This window comes from Vicugna pacos, chromosome X, assembly GCF_048564905.1.
Source record: "Vicugna pacos chromosome X, VicPac4, whole genome shotgun sequence".
Taxonomy (NCBI): Eukaryota; Metazoa; Chordata; class Mammalia; order Artiodactyla; family Camelidae; genus Vicugna; species Vicugna pacos.
The window spans coordinates 18355008-18374536 of NC_133023.1; the positions used below are offsets into that span (position 1 = coordinate 18355008).

Consider the following 19529-nt stretch of genomic DNA (forward strand, 5'->3'; position numbering starts at 1 on the left):
CTTATACATGGAAAACTGTAAAACACTGATTAAGGAAATTAAAGAAGACTTAAAAAAATGGAAAGATATACCACGCTCCTGGATTGGAAGAATCAATATTGTTAAAATGGTCATACTGCCCAAGACAATCTACAGATTTAATGCAATTCCTATCAAATTACCCAGGACATATTTCACAGAACTAGAACAAATCATAATCAAATTTATATGGAATCACAAAAGACCTAGAATTGCCAAAGCATTACTGAAGAAAAAGAAAGAGGCTGGAGGAGTAACTCTTCCAGACTTCAGACTATACTATAGAGCTACAGTCATCAAGACAGTATGGTATTGGTACAAAAACAGACATAAGGACCAATGGAACAGAATAGAGCCCAGAAATGAACCCACAAACTTCTGGTCAACTAATCTTCGACAAAAGAGGCAAGAATATACAATGGAATAAAGACAGTCTCTTCAGCAAATGGTGTTGGGAAAACTGGACAGCAGCATGTAAAGCAATGTAGCTTTAACACTCCCATACACCATACACAAAAATAAACTCAAAATGGATCAAAGACTTAAGCATAAGACAAGATACAATAAACCTTCTAGAAGAAAATAGAGGCAAAACAGTATCTGACATACATCTCAAAAATGTTCTCCTAGAACAGTCGACTCAAGCAAAAGAAATAAAAGCAAGAACAAACAAATGGGACCTAATGAAACTTACAAGCTTCTGCACAGCAAAGGAAACCATAAGTAAAACAAAAAGACAACCTACGGAATGGGAGAAAATTTTTGCAAATGAAACTGACAAAGGCTTCATCTCCAGAATATACAAGCAGCTCATACAACTTAATAAGAAAAAAAAACCCAATCCAAAAATGGGCAGAAGATCTAAACAAGCAATTCTCCAAGGAAGAAATACAAATGATCAATAGGCACATGAAAAAATGCTCAGTCTCACTAATTATCAGAGAAGCAAATCAAAACTACAATGAGGTATCACCTCACACCAGTCAGAATGGCCATCATTCAAAAGTCCACAAACAATAAATGCTGGAGAGGCTGTGGAGAAAAGGGAACCCTCCTACACTGCTGGTGGGAATGCAGGTTGGCGCACCCACTGTGGAAAACAGTATGGAGATTCCTCAAAAGACTTACCATATGACCCAAGAATCCCACTCCTGGGCATCTATCCAGAAGGAACCCTACTTCAGGATGACACCTGCACCCCAGTGTTCATAGCAGCACTATTGACAATAGCCAAGACATGGAGACAGCCTAAATGCCCATCGACAGATGACTGGATAAAGAAGAGGTGGTATATTTATACAATGGAATACTACTCAGCCATAAAAACCGACAACATAATGCCACTTGCAGCAACATGGATGCTCCTGGAGAATGTCATTCTAAGTGAAGTAAGCCAGAAAGAGAAAGAAAAATACCATATGAGATCACTCATATGTGGAATCTAAAAAACAAAAACAAAAACAAACAAACAAACAAAAACAAAGCATAAATACAGGACAGAAATAGACTCACAGACAGAGAATACAGTCTTGTGGTTACCAGGGGGGTGGAGGGTGGGAAGGGATAGACTGGGATTTCAAAATTGTAGAATAGATAAACAAGATTACACTGTATAGCACAGGGAAATATACACAAAATGTTATGATAACTCAGAGGAAAAAATGTGACAATGAGTGTGTGTATGTCCATGAATGACTGAAAAATTGTACTGAACACTGGAATTTGACACAACATTGTAAAATGATTATAAATCAATAAAAAATGTTAAAAAAAAAACACCTACAGCTAACATAATTATTAGTGGTGAGAAACTTGAAGCTTTCCCACTAAGATCAGGGATAAGACAAGGATTCCCCCCTCACCACTGTACTTGAAGTCCTGGCTAGCACAGTAAAATAAGAAAAGGAAATAAAAGGTATACAGATTGGGAAGAAAGTAATAAAACTGCTTTTGTTTATAGGTGACATGATCATCTCTGTAGAAAATTTTAAAGAATCAACAACAACAAAAAACCTCCTAGAAATAATAAGCAATTAGAATAAGGTTACAGGATACAAGGTTAATTAAAAAGTCAATCACTTTCCTATATACCAGCACCAAACAAGTGGACTTTGAAATTAAAAACACACTACCATTTACATTAGCATCCCCCAATAAATGAAATAATTAGGTATAAATCTAGTAAAATGCATATAAGATCTTTATGAGAAAAACTACAAAATCCTGATGAACGATATCAAAGAACAAAATAAATAGAAATATATTTCATGGTCATAGACAGGAAGACTCAATACTGTCAAGATGTTAATTCCTCCCAACTTATCTATAGATTCAATGCAATCCCAACCAAAACACCAGCAAGTTATTCTGTGGCTAATGATAAAGTGATAGTAAAGTTTATTTGGAGACGGAAAAAACCTAGAAGAGCCAAATTAATATTGGAGGAAAAGAACAAAGTTGGAAGACTGGCACTACCCAACTTCAATACTTCTATAAAGCTACAGTAATCAAGAAAGTGTAGTATTGGTGAAAGAATGGACCAATAGATCAATGGAATGGAATAGAGAGCCCAGATATAGATCCACATAAATACAGTCAACTGATCTTTGACTATGGGGCAAAGGCAATACAATGAAACAAAGTTGTTACAACAAATGGTGCTATAACAACTGGACATCCACATGCAAAAAAAAAAAGGAATCTAAACACATCTTATACCCTTCACAAAAATTAGCTCAAAATGGATCAGAGATCAAAACATAAAACACAAGAGTATAAGACTCCTAGAAAGTAACATATGAGAAAACGTAGATGACCTTAGGCATGGCGGTGACTTCTTAGATACAACACCAAAGGTACAATCCACCAAAGATACAATTGGTAAACTGGACTTCATTAAAATTAAAAACTTCTGCTCTGCAAAAGGCAATGTCAATGGACTGTGAAGACAAACCACAGACTTGGAGAAAATATTTGAAAAGACACAAATGATAAAGGCCTATTATCCAAATTATACAAAGAACTCGTAACTCAACAATAAGATGCAAATGTTCTATCTAGTCTTCTCCAGGAACCCTTATCTCACCATGTTTTTAAAACTTGCAAGAAAATGAACAACCTGACTTAAAAATGGACAAAAGATCTGAACAGACACCTCACCAAAGAAGATATACAGATGTTAAGTAAACATATAAAAAGAGATGTTCAACATCATATGTCATCACAGAATTGTAAAATAAAACAAAAATCAGACAGTCTATACACCAATTAGAATGGGCAAAATACAAAATACTGAGAATACCAGATGCTAGTGAAGATTTGGAGCAAAAGCAATTCTCATTCATTGCTGGTGGAAATGCAAAATGGTACAGCTACTTTGGAAGTTTGGCGGTTTCTTACAAAGCTAAACATACTCAACGTACGATCCATGTTTTTAAAATGCAAATTTTGAGAAAGGGTACAAGACATAGCCAACAAAAAGTTGTCCTGCCCCTGGGGATTGTTACAAAGTTTAATTGAATTATCACAAAAACACTCTAGGTGTGTTTCTAAAGCTCAGTAATCTAAATGTATTTCGTGATCTTATGCAGAGTTAAAGTTAATTCAATTGTTATGTTTAGGGTCAACTACCTACATCCAGTACTCCGGGGTTCCCTTGGTCGATTTTCTCCACTCTAAGGGCCTAATTGGTATGCCTTTAGGAAATTTATTCTAGAGGAAAGAGGTTATAATTTTGTTCAGGCCTCTAGTGATAATTAGTAGGTGGGATTCCCTCACCTGGCCAATTAATACCTGCTCTGATCCTGGCCATAGATACGAATTTTCTTATAAAGTTACTCAACCTCAATTAGAGCAACAAGTAGCAACTTGAAGCAGTTAACCAGATACCTAGTTCTATAGGAGATTTGTGATTATAATAGTGTAACTCTAGATATGGGAAGAAGCAACAAGAGGGAATGTTTCCCTGGACCATAACAGGCTAGTCAGACAGGTGGTCCAGAGACTTTTTGCTACCGGTTATAAGGCCTAGTCCCATACTAGCACATTGAGTGGCCTGTCAACAAACCATGGCCTGACCTAGGAATGAGCACCCTTAGCACAGTTGGATGAAATGGTCAGGAAATGCCTCCCAAGCCATGGTTGAATTTATGATCATGGGGGCACTTGCCAAATGCCTCTACAAGGAGTAAGTCACAAGCCACTGAAATCGTTGACCTTCAGCGCAGCCTGAAAGGAGCTCAGGGCGGAGATCTAGAATGAGGCGCTCTGTGCTCTGGGAAAACTAGCAAAACAGGCCTTCAGATAGATATTTTCAGGAAAAGATTTTCTGAGCCCAAATTGTTGCATCTCCTCATATTTAAAAAAGCACTAAAATCATTAAGGGTAACATCTGCTTTGGCCATTAAGGAGAGCTGTCTTACAAAACCACATGGCTCTTAACGTCACACCTGAGGGGGCCCATTCGCAGCTGTACACACTGAGTGCTGTACACACTGAGTGCTGTACTTATATCCCCAGTGAGTCAGGTGTGTCAATGCTCACAGAAAAGTAGTCACTAAACAGGTCTCCGACTGGTTCTCCATTGCCTTTTCCTAGATCCCTGAAGGGATGTGGTCTTTCTTTTCAGACACTCTTAAATTTGTTTTTCCTGGGTTTAGCTCTTTATCTTGGTATCCGCCTTCTTTTATGTTGTTATCCTCTTACAAAAACGACCGTCTCTCTTTGAGGTCCAAGATCTGTGAACTTAGGAACAATACACCCCTTCTACCAAGACTGCTGCCATGAACCAAGCCAACATCCTGGTGATGCAGCCCTTGGATGCCGCTGGGGTCTCCTTCCACTCCCACCTTTAAGGCTGCAGGGATGTGGGGGCCCCACAACCCCGGACAGACTGGCACAACAGGCAGGGACAGTGTGACACCCACAGTTCAGCAGGAAGTAGATACGGAAGATGAGACCTTCACCCCTGTTCCAAAGATCTGTCACTGCCAATCTGTCAGGGGGGAACTTGGGGCCCACTGACGTCCTTCAAAGTCCATCGACCCCCATTTCTGGGCTTTCAAATGTCTGTCTGTGATCCCTCAACAGATAAAGCACGTTCTTTACTGGGCACGTTTGCCCTAACAGACTAATAGCCCTAGGTCACACTTAATCTCGCAACAGCTCAGGCTGGCTTGTTTCAGCCCACTTTATTAGAGTCAGAAACCCCACCACCCTTCAAGGACCATAAACTTCTTACCTAACCTACAACCAATCCAGAGGCTTGTGTACAAGCCAATCAGGCACCTTGTGACCCAACCTTATAAAACACCCCAACAACCGGCCCTTGGTGCTCACACAGGCAACTCTCATCTGTGTAGCCCGCTGTGGTCTATGGCAGCGCACCCCTAATAAACTCCTTTTCTATTCTCATAAAAAAATAAAAAATAAAAAAACAAAGTTTAATAATTTTGGAAAATGTTAATATCTGCAATATTCCAGAAACCACAACTTTTATAACTATTTAAATTTCGGATGGAAAATTTTAGATGTCAACTTAAACATTTGTAAGAAGGTATATAGTTTTTCAAATTTCTTTTATGGATTGTGGGGAACAAAGTGTGAAGACCCTTAGTCTAAGACAATGGTTTTCAACAAAGGCTTCACCATCGCCTAGGAAGCATTTTTGGAAATTTGTGGAGCATCTTTAGTTGTCACTACGATTGGAGGCAGCAATTGGCATTTAGCGAGCAGGGTGCAACAATGCTAAACATCTTGCTATGTGTGGGGCAACCCCACATGAGAATTCTCCAACATTCTGCAAGATTTCCAAATGTCTCTGCATAATTATTTAAAATTATTTGAATCTAGTCCCTAACTTTGTTTTACATATATTCGCAAAGTATTTCAGGAACAGCTGTGATAAATGCTGAATTTTAGAGGAAGGCAACGGCTATATACATCAAAGGAAGATTGTTCTTTGTCTTATGCCAATTTTACCAAAATGCATTCACCATAGCCAGGCCACTCATGGGATTTGAGCTCCAATACCATGTCCCTGTAGAAATCTGACTACACCCAGGAGGTTAGAGATTCTGTTTAACAGACTACGAATTGGATACAATTAAATTAGTGGAGATACATGAAATACAGGCTCACCCTGAATGTTATGAATAGGGTGATTAAAAGATATTTCATAGTATTGCCAATTGTTTTAAAGAGAATAATAATAAAGAACGCCATTCAACAACCACATGGTCACCATGCTCAGCAAAATCTGCAAAAGACTCCTCTTAAACATCCAAAAGGTAGTTTTAAATTTGTGGAAGATAACACAGTACTTTAAAAAACAGATATGTAGTCTTTTACAACACATTTTTTCCTCACAGTAGAGGTCTAAGGGTTGATGGTGTCTAGTTCATGTAATACCACCAAAAAATGATCGTGGTGAAAGGAAATGCTGCTTCCAGAAGCTACAAAGATGAGACACAAGTCTCCCAGGTCAGATACTTTTTTTTTAACCCAAATTTAAATCTATCGGCCTTCTGGAAGAAGAAAAGTTCAGTCTATGTCTAACCATCTGTCTCTGGCCACAAGTTACAAAGTCAGTCAGTTCCTACATTGTGAACCAAGATCACTTAGGTATATAAATCTCCATCTCTTTAACATGCTGTGCATAAATTCAAGTAATGAGGACTGTTGGAAGCCACTACTATTAGCACAACATTGTCCTAAGTGCTGTGGGTCACACAAAGGAAATACACAATGATCTTGGTTCCCATTAATCATCCTGGATCCCCTCAGGTCTCCAAGATTTGAAATCAGTAATATTCCCAGAACCCTAGAAAATTTCAGAAACAGAAATTGGATCATGCCTCAAACACAAGACGAACGGTGTTAGTGGAAAACATGGAACAGTTACCCTTGGTGGTATTAGTCTGTCTTTCTCGGGGCATCAGTGGTGTATCATCTCATGATGCCATTTCCCCTGTTTTTTTTTTTCACTTAAGTATAGTCAGTTTACAATGCTGTGTTAATCCCCCTATGGGTTTTTAAATGTCACTTTAAATTTCAGGCCACGAGCAAGTGACCCAATGTGGGCTGAACTGGGAGCATTAACAGCATGAGGTTTTAATGACAGAACTCTGAAAGAGGACCTTTTCGGGAAGCACGTGATAAAAGTTTTCTCGACAAAGAGAAAATGCACTTCTTACCTCCTACCAACAGGTAGCTGTTGGGAAACAGTGTCTTTGCTTGCATAAGTGCCCTCGCATGACCTGAGTGGAAGAGGTCAAATATTCCATCTGCGTATACTCTGACAGGCCTGTCAACTGCGGAAGAAAGAAAACATCATCAACAGAAGTGCAGAGGAAGGAATCCCAGTTACCTGACTCTTCCATCAGTATAGCCCTGTAAGAAGGTTGACCTGGAGAAGACACAATGTCTACGTACCTTGAGTTTCATATTAGTATATGAAATTAACCAAGAGGTTCTTCCGAGGACACCAAAGCAGAGTGAAAACAACAAAATTAAGATCGACCCGAACACACACTTTCAGCCAGAGAGCACTCAGGAGTTTTCTTGACCCAGAGAAGAGTCTTGGGTGTCTCAGCTGGCAGATTCCGATGGACCAGGCACAACCAAAGGGTTGGCAGAGTCAGCCCAGCAGAAATATCAAGGCAGGAGTGACTAAGAAGTTCGATGAGAAGGACAAATGGCTTCATCCTTGAATCTGGCAGTCCTGAATAAAGACCCCCTCACCCCGGGTCCGGTTCCCAAACGCCGTGCCACGTGGGAGTCTGCACATACTGCTCAGAGACACAGCTGTGCACCTCTTCCCACTCCAAGTCACCGCGGCAGTCTGAAATCAGCCTTGGTGGGAGGATTTACACCACAGAAACTGGCAAATGCTCAAATCAGGGCTTATTTCCCTCTGGAGGACCAGGTGTTAAACATACACCAGCCTATCACTGCACAAAGGTCACTCCCTATTTTCTTTGGTATCCTGAGACATGGGGTGAGTGGGTGGGGTCTCATGCCCCAAAGGGAGGAGAGTCGGGGAGCAAAAGTGACATGTGGGGGTGGTGCTCAGGGTTGGAGGCAAGAGACCCACCCTATACAGTCCTTCCTAGAGAGAAAGGTCAAGAGGGAAGGGGCTACCACAGACACTCTCACAGTGGTATATGGTGCTCTGGGAAGTGCCATTTCTTGAGGAAGAGGGACACACTTCAGCATAGCTGCCCGGGAGCCAGGAGACTGAGCTAAAAACTGCACTTTGGCTGAGCCAGCCCAGAGATCCCTCCCCTCAAATAAGAGGGAGACATAGGGAGGTAGAGGGTTTGGGTGCCAACTTTTCTACCCTTCTGGACTCTCAACAAAGGATCTAGAAAATTTTAAAAATGGCAAACTACAAGCTAAGTATGATGAACTGAACACACATACACACACTTATCTCCACTTCCTCCCAAACACCACAAGAATTACTGAGAAAGAATGAAAAAGGTATAATTCCCCAAGGGCAGAGGAAACAAGAAAGGCAAGGACAGTGGATGCAGATGTCAGCAACATTTTGGAAAGTTGATTGTCAAGTGCTGAGTGCCTCCGGGGAACAAGAATCACGAGTGAGGCAGGCAGGGAAAGGGGCTGCTGGTTGGTTGGTTTGTTTTATAAGCCTGAGTCCTACTAACTTTTTAAACTACATGCATGTATTATATGGACGTTATAAATTTTTTAAAAAAGTAATCAATGCACACATCTGGTGAAAGATCTTTAAGACTTCAATTTAAAATTGTGATCATTTCTTGATGTAGTAGAACCTCATTAATTTAGAATATGAAGTAAAAGGAACATTATATTAATAGATTCAGCTGGTACAATTTTTCCAATAAATTAAATTTCTCTTATAACAAAACTCGAGAGACTTTGTCAGATAGGGAATTGCAATTATTCCCAATTATACACCATTTTGAACAAACAGAATTGCCTTCATAGGATTATGCTGTATTCTAAATAAGGCACAGTAAACAGAAAATACTTTGAAATAACAAACTGTCTAATGAGGGATCCTTGGTTTCAATGCTTTTATTCAATTTGAATTCAATTGAGGAAAATTTGTTTGAAGATCTAAACCCCAGGGGAAAGCAGATGCCAGTTTTGCAGATGTTTTTGTTATTGACTCAGAGGTGATCAAGATAAATAAATTCAGGAAGCAGGGAGGAAAGAAAAGTGAAGAAAGATGTCATAATTACTGAGAAAAAGGCCATTTAGTAAATCTTTGAGGAGTATTTGTGGAGTTGATTTTGCAATAAGCTCACTTTAAAAAAATTGTAGTGTGTCAGCAATTTCCAGACTGGGAAACCCTGCAGAACCAAAAAAAAAAAAAAAAAAAGAAAGAAAGAAAGAAAGAAAGAAAAATCAACCAAAGGAAAAAAAAACAAACCCTGATCTCAACAAATAAACTTCAAAAAAAAAAAAAAGAGAGAGAGAAAAGAATAGAGAGGAGACTTGCAGATTAAAAGGTATTTTTAAAACATCTCACCATACTGTAGAGTATGGGCATTATTTGGATTTGGGTTCATACAAACTATAACTGAATGATGACATAAGACAATTGGAAATTGGAACACTGGATATTTGATGATATTAAAGAATTACTGTTAACTTTTTAGGTGAGATAATGGTATAGTGATTATGTCTTTTTCAAAAAAGTTATTAAGACATATAATATATACAGAAATATTTATGAATGAAATGACAGGAAGCCTGGGATTTTGTTTCAAATAATTCAAGAAGGGAGAGTAGATGAGGCAAGACTGGCCATAGGATGGAGGTTGTTAGGTATGAGTGGGTGCTGGACACATGAAGATTCACTATATTGTTCTACTTTTGGGAATGTTTGAAATTCTTCCTGATTTTTATAGTTTTATTTTCTTATTTTGGGGGGAAGTAATTATGTATGTATGTATTTATTTGTTTATTTTAACAGAAGTACTGGGGATTGAACCCAGGAACTTGTGATGCTAGGCACACACTCTGCCCCTGAGCTATACCCTGCTAATGATTTTTTTAAACAGACTGTGGCTTTTTAAGTTAGTTTGTATGTTCATTTGTTTTAATCTTTTGTTTGAGGTTTTTCTGGACACTGTTTTAGGCATCCAGGGACTATCCAGAGGGTCTATGCTGGGAACCACTGGCCTGTGAAGCTAGAGGTCTGGCAGTGACCACAGATGGAGGACACCTAACCTATGGCCATAGTACAGAGACCCTAAGGTAGCTTCCAGTGATCTCCACTTCCTGTTCATGCCTTTGTGCGGTCCCCTCCCTTTGAAGTGGGAATGGGACCTGTGACTTGCTTCTAACTGGGAGACTATGACAAAGATGACAGATGTCACTTCCATGATGATGTTATAGTATATAAGACTCCATTTTGTTAGCCGACTCATTCTTTCTCCCTTGGTGGCTTTGAAGAAGCAAGCTGCCCTGTTTCGAGAGGGCCACGAGGCAAGGAACTGCAGGTGGTCTCTAGGAGCTGAAGGTGGTCTCTGGCTGACAACCATCAAGAAGCTAGATCTTTGGTCTTACAGTTATAATGAAATAAATTCTGCCAACAATCTAAGTGAGTTCGGAAGCAGATCTACCAATGGTCAAGCTTCTGGATGAGAGTGGAGCCCTGGGTGACACGGAAATTATTATTTTTTGAGCCTTGTGAAACCCTGGGCAGAGGACTCAGCTAAGCCAGGCTCAGAGTCCTGATCCATGGAAATTATGACATAATAAATGCGCATTGTTTTTAGCCTGGCTTAGCTGAGTCCTCTGCTCAGGGTTTCACAAGGCTCAAAAAATAATAATAATTTCCATGTCACTCAGGGCTCCATCCTCATCCAGAAGCTTGACCATTGGTAGATCTGCTCCTGTGGCAATATGTTATACAGCATAGAAAATGAATACAATGGCAATATAGACTTTTTGCCCACAGATTATTGTAAATTTTTTTAAAAATATTTCAAGTAAATTCCTGTTTATCCTGAAAGGTCAGAGCAAGATATATCAGATAAATGTGATATTTTGACAAAATGCATGTCTGTATTCCACACGTGGATTACCATGCTTCAAATAATTTAAATATAACAAACTCCATGTAACACCAAAATGATGCTGAATATTTGCTCGAAGATCATGGATATAAATGATGACCATGGTACATTATGGTGGGTAAAATCTGAATACTTTAACTTCCTGGATCTTACATTCCTAATTTCTGTAGATCGTTCAGCATTTTAAAGTAAATCGAACAGTGAAGGGGGATGTGCTTACCACACATCTTACACCATATTAACTTGAAATGATTACACACCTACATGTGAAGCTAGAACTAAAAAACTTCTGGAAGAAAACAGAAAAAAATCTTAGTGACTTTGGGTTTGGTAAAAATTTCTTGGAACCAAATAGGACACACTATAAAACAAAAATTGATACATTAAACCTTATTTAAAACCTTCACTCTTCAAAAGACATTTTTACAAAAATGAAAAGGCAATTCTTCGGGAGAAAATATTTGCAAAATAGATATCTGATAGAAGACTTTTATCTGGAATATATAAAGAACCCTCAAAACACAATAATAAGATAAACAACTCATTTTTAACAGAGAAAAAAAGTTCAACAGACACTTCACCGAAGAAACTAAATATATGGATGGCAAATTAGCACAGGAAAAGATCCTCAATATCATTAGTCATTAGGGAACTACAACTTAAAGCTACACTGAGACACTACTTCATACCCACTAAAATGGCCAAAAAGGCTTTAAATGATGGACCACACCACGGGTTGATGAGGATATAGAGCAGCTGGAACTCTCATACACTGCTGATGGGAATGTAAAATGGTACAACCGCAGTGGAAAGCAGTTTGGCAGTTGGTTAAAAAGTTACACATACACGTACCACACGGCCAGACAGGCGACAGTCACCAACTACATGACATTGGAACTCACACTGTTGTAGGGCATGTTGTACTGTTTCTTGGTTTTGTTTCAGATTCAAGCAACAATAAAAGGGTGATTATTTCTGATTACGGCTCTTTAAATGTAGCACATTAACAATGCCTTAAAAGTACATACGATTTCCAAAGCACATATATTTCACTTAATCTTTCCATCAACTCTGTGAGGTGGGTAGGGGAGAGCGGACTTAATATCCTCTCACAGAGGGGCAAATGGAAGCTCAGTGAAGTTGAGCAGCTTACCCAACATTCCTACCATCAACCTATGATGAAGTGTGAGTGCAAACCAAACCCATTGCTCTTTCTTTTAACTCATGCGGCCTTCTAGAAAACTATATGCCAATATGGCGTCTTAACGAAAGAGAGAGAGAGACTATTACTAAAAGCCCATTAATCATGGTAACTAGTATTTTTTGTGTGTACAGCTGATGTCCAAAAAAGGTGGCACAAAAATTAACCTTTTAAAATCTTATGGAGGTGGGGAGGGTATAGCTCAGTGGAAGAGTGTGTGCCTAGCATACACAGGGTCCTGGGTTCAATCCCCAGTACCTCCTCTAAAAACAAAATAAATAAAACTGATTACCTCCCTCCCCCCCAAAAAACCCAAGATTTAAAAAAAAATAAAAAAAGAAAAACTAAGTAAATTATAGTACAGGTGGCACAGACAGAAGGCAACATTCATTAAGGTGGCTCTTGAAAAATGAATTTGTAAAACTCAAATTCCCTTTTTTGTGAAGGAAAATAGGAAAGCAGAACTGAGTTTCCCTTTAAGAAAAAGAGTCAGCTTAATTAAAAGGAACCTATAAAACAATCACTTGAAGTTTTCCTTTCTCTCAAGGCAGAGGACTGAGTCTCCCTGTCTCAGGACACATACTCCACCTTGTGGGCTCATAGCTCCGCAAATGACTGGTTGAGCTAAGATCGAAGGTGCCAGTTCCCATTTCTCTACCTTGTTCCTTCTCTTGAGGTTCGTCACCCTGTGTCCTCACAGATGAGGTCCAGGAGCTAAAAGCTATGAGCAGAGTTTGTCATTGCCTCTTTTAGAACTTATACACCAGCTCTGTGTGAATAGACCTAAGACGGCGAAAGTAAGGTAAGCAATTGTATGAAGTCATAAAATAGGCCAGTGAAGGAGTCAGTGAAGAAGGTGTGACTATAACCTTGAAGCACTTTATAAACCCCCAGTACAGATCTACTTTGTCTTTTTGATAGAATGCCCAAGACAGCGCCACAGAAAAGTAATTGCTTCCTAGTCTTGCAAATTAACTAACACTTCAAAAAAATAATGATGTTTTTCTTGTTATCTTAAATAATACTCAAACAGCAAGATTTTTAAAACTCTGTGAGCTTCTCTAGTAACAGTACAAACCTCCAACAATTAAATTTAGCTAATCTCCGTGACATTCCCTCCAGCCACTACCAACAGTTACTCTGAAGCAGCGGTCCTTGTAGCGCGGTCCCAGGACCGGCAGCCTCAGCGTCACCTGGGAGCTTGTTAGAGGTGCAGCTTCTCAAGCCCCACCCAGACCGACTGAATCGGAACCTCTAGGAGCGGGGCTAGAAGTCTGTTTTTGCAAGCCCTCCAAGGAATTCTAGGCAAGCTAAAGTTTGAAGACCATAGTGATTATTAGAGTGTGGTCTAAGACGAATATGTGCCTTCTAAGTAAACAAAGAGCTAACTTGTCACATTTTAACACTGACGTTAGAAGTTCTGAATAAAAAAGTTCCCCCGGCCGGACGCCTACCAACATCACAAATTCTCCTGGATAACTTCCCAGTACCATCACCTGAGATAAGAGGGGAGAAGGTCTGAAAGCTGTAGGTCACCTTTGCTCCATCTCACCTCTACTGTTGTGACCTGTGTTCCCCAGGGCCCGCCACATAGGTATCTCAAAATGCACCACCATCTTACTCTAGCCTGATTCTCAGGCCTTAAACAACTTGGCGGTTAGACAGCATACAGGCACCTGATATCCCCCAGTTAGCCTGATGCCGGCTCAAAACATCAGGCCAAATGCTCTCTGATTCTATTTCCAGATGAGAAGTTCCTTCTCTTGTCCCAAACTTTCCTTCCTCCCTTCCTTCACTCACAAAGTATTTACTGAGCATACAGTACTTCTCTAGGTGCTGATGCGACAGCAGTGGGCAGGCAGACGGCCCCGCCACTGCAGAAGATCACAGCTTCTATCTGTCTTGTTCACACACCTTCGCTCTCTAGTGCAAAGTCTGAGCATGCTCTCATTGAGCTCCACGGTCTGCCACGGCGCATGCTCACAGGACAGCCCGCTGTGGTGGACACAGCGGGGGCACGAGGGGAGAGGGACTTGGGATCGAATCCTAGCTCTATCCAGTCAGCGCAGACATCTGACAAGTTCTCCGAGTCTCATTTGCCTCATTGGCAGAAAGGACACAATTAATACCCATCTCACCCAGTTTTTGCAAAGACTGAATGAAGCAGAGAACGAACAGGGCATAGCACTCAGCAAAGGAAGAGTAAGTTCTGCTTCCCTTTCCTCTCCCTAGAAAAGTAGGGTCCTTTCTGCTCAGGCCTAAAGGCACCCTTTAACTTGAGAGCAAATCTGTTCTCTTCCTAACCCCCTGCGTGGACTTTCACTGCATCTTTTAGATTTATTGCTGGGTCAGCATTTCTCAGGGTATAGTCTGTAGACCATCAACTTCAGAATCACCTGGGCTGGTTTTTTTTAATGCAAGTATCTGGGCCCTATCCCAGATGTTGGGGCTGGAACACGCGCAAAACATCTGCCTCTTTCACAAACTTACCAGGCGATCCTTTGCACAGTGGTTTATGTGCTCTGAACTACCACCTCAAGCCTCTTTTTGCCTTTCTCACAAGAAGTCACTACAAGGCTTATTAACTCTGCCTGCTCTTTTCCACGCTTCACTCTCCTGAAGCTAGTCTTAAAGAGGAAGTGGAGTGTCGTGGCTGGCAGATCAAGCTCAAGCCCAGATGGGTTTGAGATCAAATCCCAGCTTTACCACTTACCAGGGGTAAGCCTGGTCCCCCAGCAGCAGCATCACCCGGGGACTTCTTAGAGATGCACATTTTGGAGCCTCACCCCTGTTGGACTGAATCAGCAACTCTAGGGGTGAGGCTTGCTTTGTGCTAACATCTCTAAATTCAACTCTCTGATTGAAAGCAAGTGCTTCTCAAGCAATGATGGGCCTTTCTGCTCCTTGAGATGTCAGGACAGGGCCCGTCCGGAGAACAAGAAGCACAGCCTCACCTGGTGTTCCTAAGCGGGCCTGAGCAATGGTCAGTTTTTCATGGGGTGCTTGGCACTGGCAGCTGGTTTCGTCTGCAAATGGGGCAGGTGCAGTCAGGGTCTAGAAGGGAAAAAGAGAAAGGGAATATAGTCGGACAAACTTTCCTTTGGCACTAACTTCCCCTGAAGTTGTATTTCTACTGGCTATGCAGGTATGATTAAGAAGTAAAACAGATCCACTGAGGAGTCTTTCAGAGAAATATAGTACTGTTGGAAATAAAAACAGGGACATAGTCACTGAAATCTTTTTTTTTTTTTTTGACTGAGGCTTCAGAAATAAGAGCTCTTCAGTGTCCAGTATCTGCCAGGTACCAGATGAGATGCTCTGGACACATTCTCTCTTCTAGGCCTCACGGCACCCTACGATGACGGCTAGAGACTGCTCTCCTCCCATAGGCTTTCCATCCTTCTCCAGCACAAGACACCACCATCTCTCTTTCACAGAAAAGGCAACTGAGGCTTAACAGGATGAAGAAATATGCTAAGTCATGCCCTTGGAAAGGCACAATGCTCAGCCTGGAACGTTTCCCAACCAACAAGGGCAGAGACTTACCCACACCCGGGGGTACTCGGCTGGAAGGAATGTCATACTCAGGAGCGAGGCAGACATCTGGATTTCACACACACCGGCCTGGCCAATCACAAACTCTGACGTCTCTTCAGTGCAAAGGCCAAAGTCGTTATCTGTGCCCGGGGAGGGCCTAAAAGCACAGCATTTCTGGCGGGCTGCAGATAACTGCTCCTGTGGGGGCTCCAACAGCCACCAACGGCTGGAGGCCCCGCCCCAGGCCGCTTGGGCTGGGGCTCCGGGGAGCGCTGTCAGAGAGATGTAGTCACTTGGAAGTCTGCCCAGGAAGTGGCTCTGCATTTTTTAGTCAGCCTCTTAAAATGAAAACCTCACTCTCTCTAGACAGAGGAAGGCAAAGTGAGCCGTATTTTTAAAAACAGGGCAAATGCAATCCGGAGTTGTCCACGTGTAGTCTTTCAACTGTGTTGTTACCACGGTCATCGCTACATCATCAGCAATATTTTTAGAGCTGCAGCTGACGAGTCACTGTAAACATTGCGTATTCATTCATTCACTCAAATAAGTCCGGCATTATCTTAGAACTGGGGACAGAAGCACAGGTAAGATCGGTCCACCTCCTGGAGGAGCCCCCATTCTCCTCTGCACTACCAAGGACCCATCCTGCCCTGCCCCCACCCCTCTCCCCACTGCAGCACCTTCCGTCCTGGAAGCTGGAGCCCTGCCCTAGAGTTGTTTGGAGACCTCTCGGCTGCCTGAGACTTTCTTAAACCCCGCCCTCACCCCATTCAGGGCTCTGAAAGCAAACCAAGATTTGGAACATGGATCCAGGAAACTTGAGTCTGTTACTGGTTCTCTTTCTAACCCATTAAGGTGACCTTGTGGGCCAGGATGGGCCAGAGATGAGGTGGCAAAGGAGGTGCAGGAGCAGTGACAAGAGCAGAGGCTCTGTAACCACAAGGTGGGGGTTCAAATCCCCGTTCCAGCCCTTACAGGCAGTGTGTTCTAATTTGGCTCTACTGATGGAAAGGAACTGATACTAAAGTTAGTTCAAAAGATGAAAGGTTATGTTACAGCCACCCCGGCACGAAAGCCGGGGGGGGGGGTGCTAGGAGAGCAGCAGCGCCTGCCCCCAGAGTGCTCTCTGCACGTGATTCTTTCTGTCCTGCTCCAAGTGACTCTAGGTCCTTCCACTACATTCAAGTCTCTTCCTTCTTCCCCGCCATCAACTTCAGCTTGAACATGGCCCAGGATGGCTGCCTCAGCCTCCCTTGCCAACGTTCATTCAACCACTTTGGGTTGAGCCTTTCAGCCCCAGCTCCTGCTACCAACATACTGCTTCTTTCCATGTTTCCCAATTCAGATTCCTAAAGGGAGGATCAGATTGGCCTAGCTCATCTTTCCAAACCAGGCCACAACCAGGATTAGCTGACATGGAGCCAGGTGCCCCCTGGGGCCCACCAGCTGCACCTCGTGAAGGAAGGAGGGGTGGCGAGGGAGGTCATGGGTGGCCTGTCATTGCCTCTTTAGCAGGAGCTGTCTTTGGGAGAAAAAAAAAATCTGCCTTTACCTGTTTTTAAAAGGAAGCTCCTAAACTCAGTTGAATCTCAGTTTCATCTGTAAAATGGGTAACTTTCTTGCAGAGTTGTTGTGAAAAGAGAGATCATGTATGTCAAGTACCTGGCATTCAATCAATTGTAGCAATTAGACTGCTATTAGTATTGTTATATATCATAATCTATAATACTATAGATTATGATAATTATATCCATTATGATGATATAGTAATAGTGTAGTTCCTCACTGAAACAAGCAAACTGACTCATGAATGAAATTTTAGGACACAGCCCAAATAGGTAAATGAATTGGCAAATCGAGTTAGCTTATATTAATGATCCATGAATCTTTCATATACGTGGACAGTGAATCTTTTTCACAGAATCTAAAACAAACTACTCATTGGAAATCTTATGTACTAGTCACAAAGTTTAAAGATACAAGGCATTGCCATTTTCCAAGAAAAGTGTATTCTAGAGAGTGTGAAATCTGGTAATTAATGTTGTCAATCAACTGTAGTTACTTAAAAGTGAAAAAAAGGTTTATATGCACTGTGCATTTTATTCTTAATTATTGTGGCCTAGAGGTGGGAAAATAAGAGAAGCAAAGAGATGGAAGGCAGAGAGAATTCCCACATGTGCTTGTGTGTGCACATGCATGCTTGTGAGTATCTTTAACAGCAGTTGACACGGAAAAGGGGTATTTCTTGTTCTGTATAAGGCACTGTGCTTTGGAATGGGAGGAATGCAGAAATAAGTGAGCCACAGCCTTGCTCTCTAGAACATTGCCTTCCAAAGTGAGGTGGAAGACTCCCTCGGCAGAGAGTCCAGCTCTACGTTCAGAAAGACCTTGGTTAAGGCCCGGCTACTACCAACCAGCCCTGTGATCTGAGGCAGTATGTCTTCAGCCAAAACATCCCAGAACTCCTCCTCCTCTGAGCCAGCACAAGTCATTTGATTTACAGGGAATTCTATGCTACTCAGGTTCCGTTTCCTCCACCTACCAAGGGCACACCCACCTCAGGACAATGGGAACAAGATAGTCAGAGGCTCCAGAGAGGGGCAGGAACTGGTCCAACCCGGCCTCCAGGCTCTCTACCACCATGGAGGGGGCCTAGCCCCTATTTGTTCCTCATCATTTGCCAGAGCTGGGATGGTTCCAGGGATCCTCTGGTCTAGGCCCTGCATAAGGCATTAAACCAAGGCCCAATAATATGACATAATAGTTAATTCTTTAAGTGCCTACTTCGTGCCATGTATCTGTCTCTCAAATGTATTCGCTCATTTAATTAGCACCACAACTCTGAGGCAGGTGCTGCCTCCACTGAACTGTAAAGGACCTGTCTCCAACAGTGACACCCAGTGGTAGAAAGCAATAGCAGTTGTAGATCCCTCAGACTCAGTTACCTTCTTGGCTCCTTTGAACTGAGGAAACACTAGAATCCTTAGACAACTAGGACCAAGGGGCCTCAAAAAGGAGATAGGACTTCCTGCTAATTAGAAAAGTTGTGAGGGGCAAACAATTAATTGAAAAAAACAAAAGCACATGACCCTGTTTACCTAGACTTAGTGAAGTCGGTCAGATACATATAAACAGGGCTCAGCTTAGACTCCAGATCATCAGATCACATAGTCAAGTGCTTAGTAGAACATGCTATATGTTTTACATGATGCTAGATGTTGTTTGGAGAGTTGATTAGGTGGGAGAAGGAAGTAAAAAAGGGAAAAACGGAATTGGCTCTGCAGCAGCAATCTTCAAAGGTTAAGGGTAGCCATTTTAGAATGGGAGGAGGTATTGGCTTGAAAAGGCATACTCAATTGTCAGTAATGTTATATTTGGGAGGAAAATTCTACCCTTTTCAACCTACAAGTCATGGAAATTAAGCCTTTTGACTGGTAGAGATCATCAGAGGATAGACTATGCCCACCTAGGAAGCCATATTCCAAATGTGGGGCTAGAAAGGCACATGAAAGTTTCCTGTTTACCAGAATAGAGTAAGGATTTTAAAAGGTTAAGAAGCCCTGGCCCAGCGCCCTGGACCTCACATGTGCAAGGGCCTTGCCAGACCACAGACTTGGAGCTAGACAGCAATAAAACCTCTCTCAACCTAATTTAAGATTTCAGAACATCCAGCCATTGAATGTGAACATGTTGCCTATTTG

General features: G+C 41.7%; 1 protein-coding gene across 3 annotated transcripts in view; it reads right to left on the bottom strand.

Moving 5' to 3' along the window:
- PCYT1B (phosphate cytidylyltransferase 1B, choline) overlaps positions 1-19529 on the bottom strand; it is a 105402-nt gene that overhangs the window by 63962 nt on the left and 21911 nt on the right. Inside the window, exons 1-3 of one of the 3 annotated variants that reach the window (XM_031673311.2) lie at positions 15838-15961; positions 15246-15345; positions 7212-7328 (exon numbers count right to left, since the gene is read on the bottom strand). In XM_031673311.2, the coding sequence (XP_031529171.2) occupies positions 7212-7328; positions 15246-15345; positions 15838-15894 (274 nt within the window). In that variant the 5' untranslated portion in view covers positions 15895-15961. Of the gene's footprint in view, positions 1-7211; positions 7329-15245; positions 15346-15837; positions 15962-19529 lie in introns of those variants that run through there. The other 2 variants (XM_031673312.2, XM_072956432.1) reach the window with 2 other exon arrangements.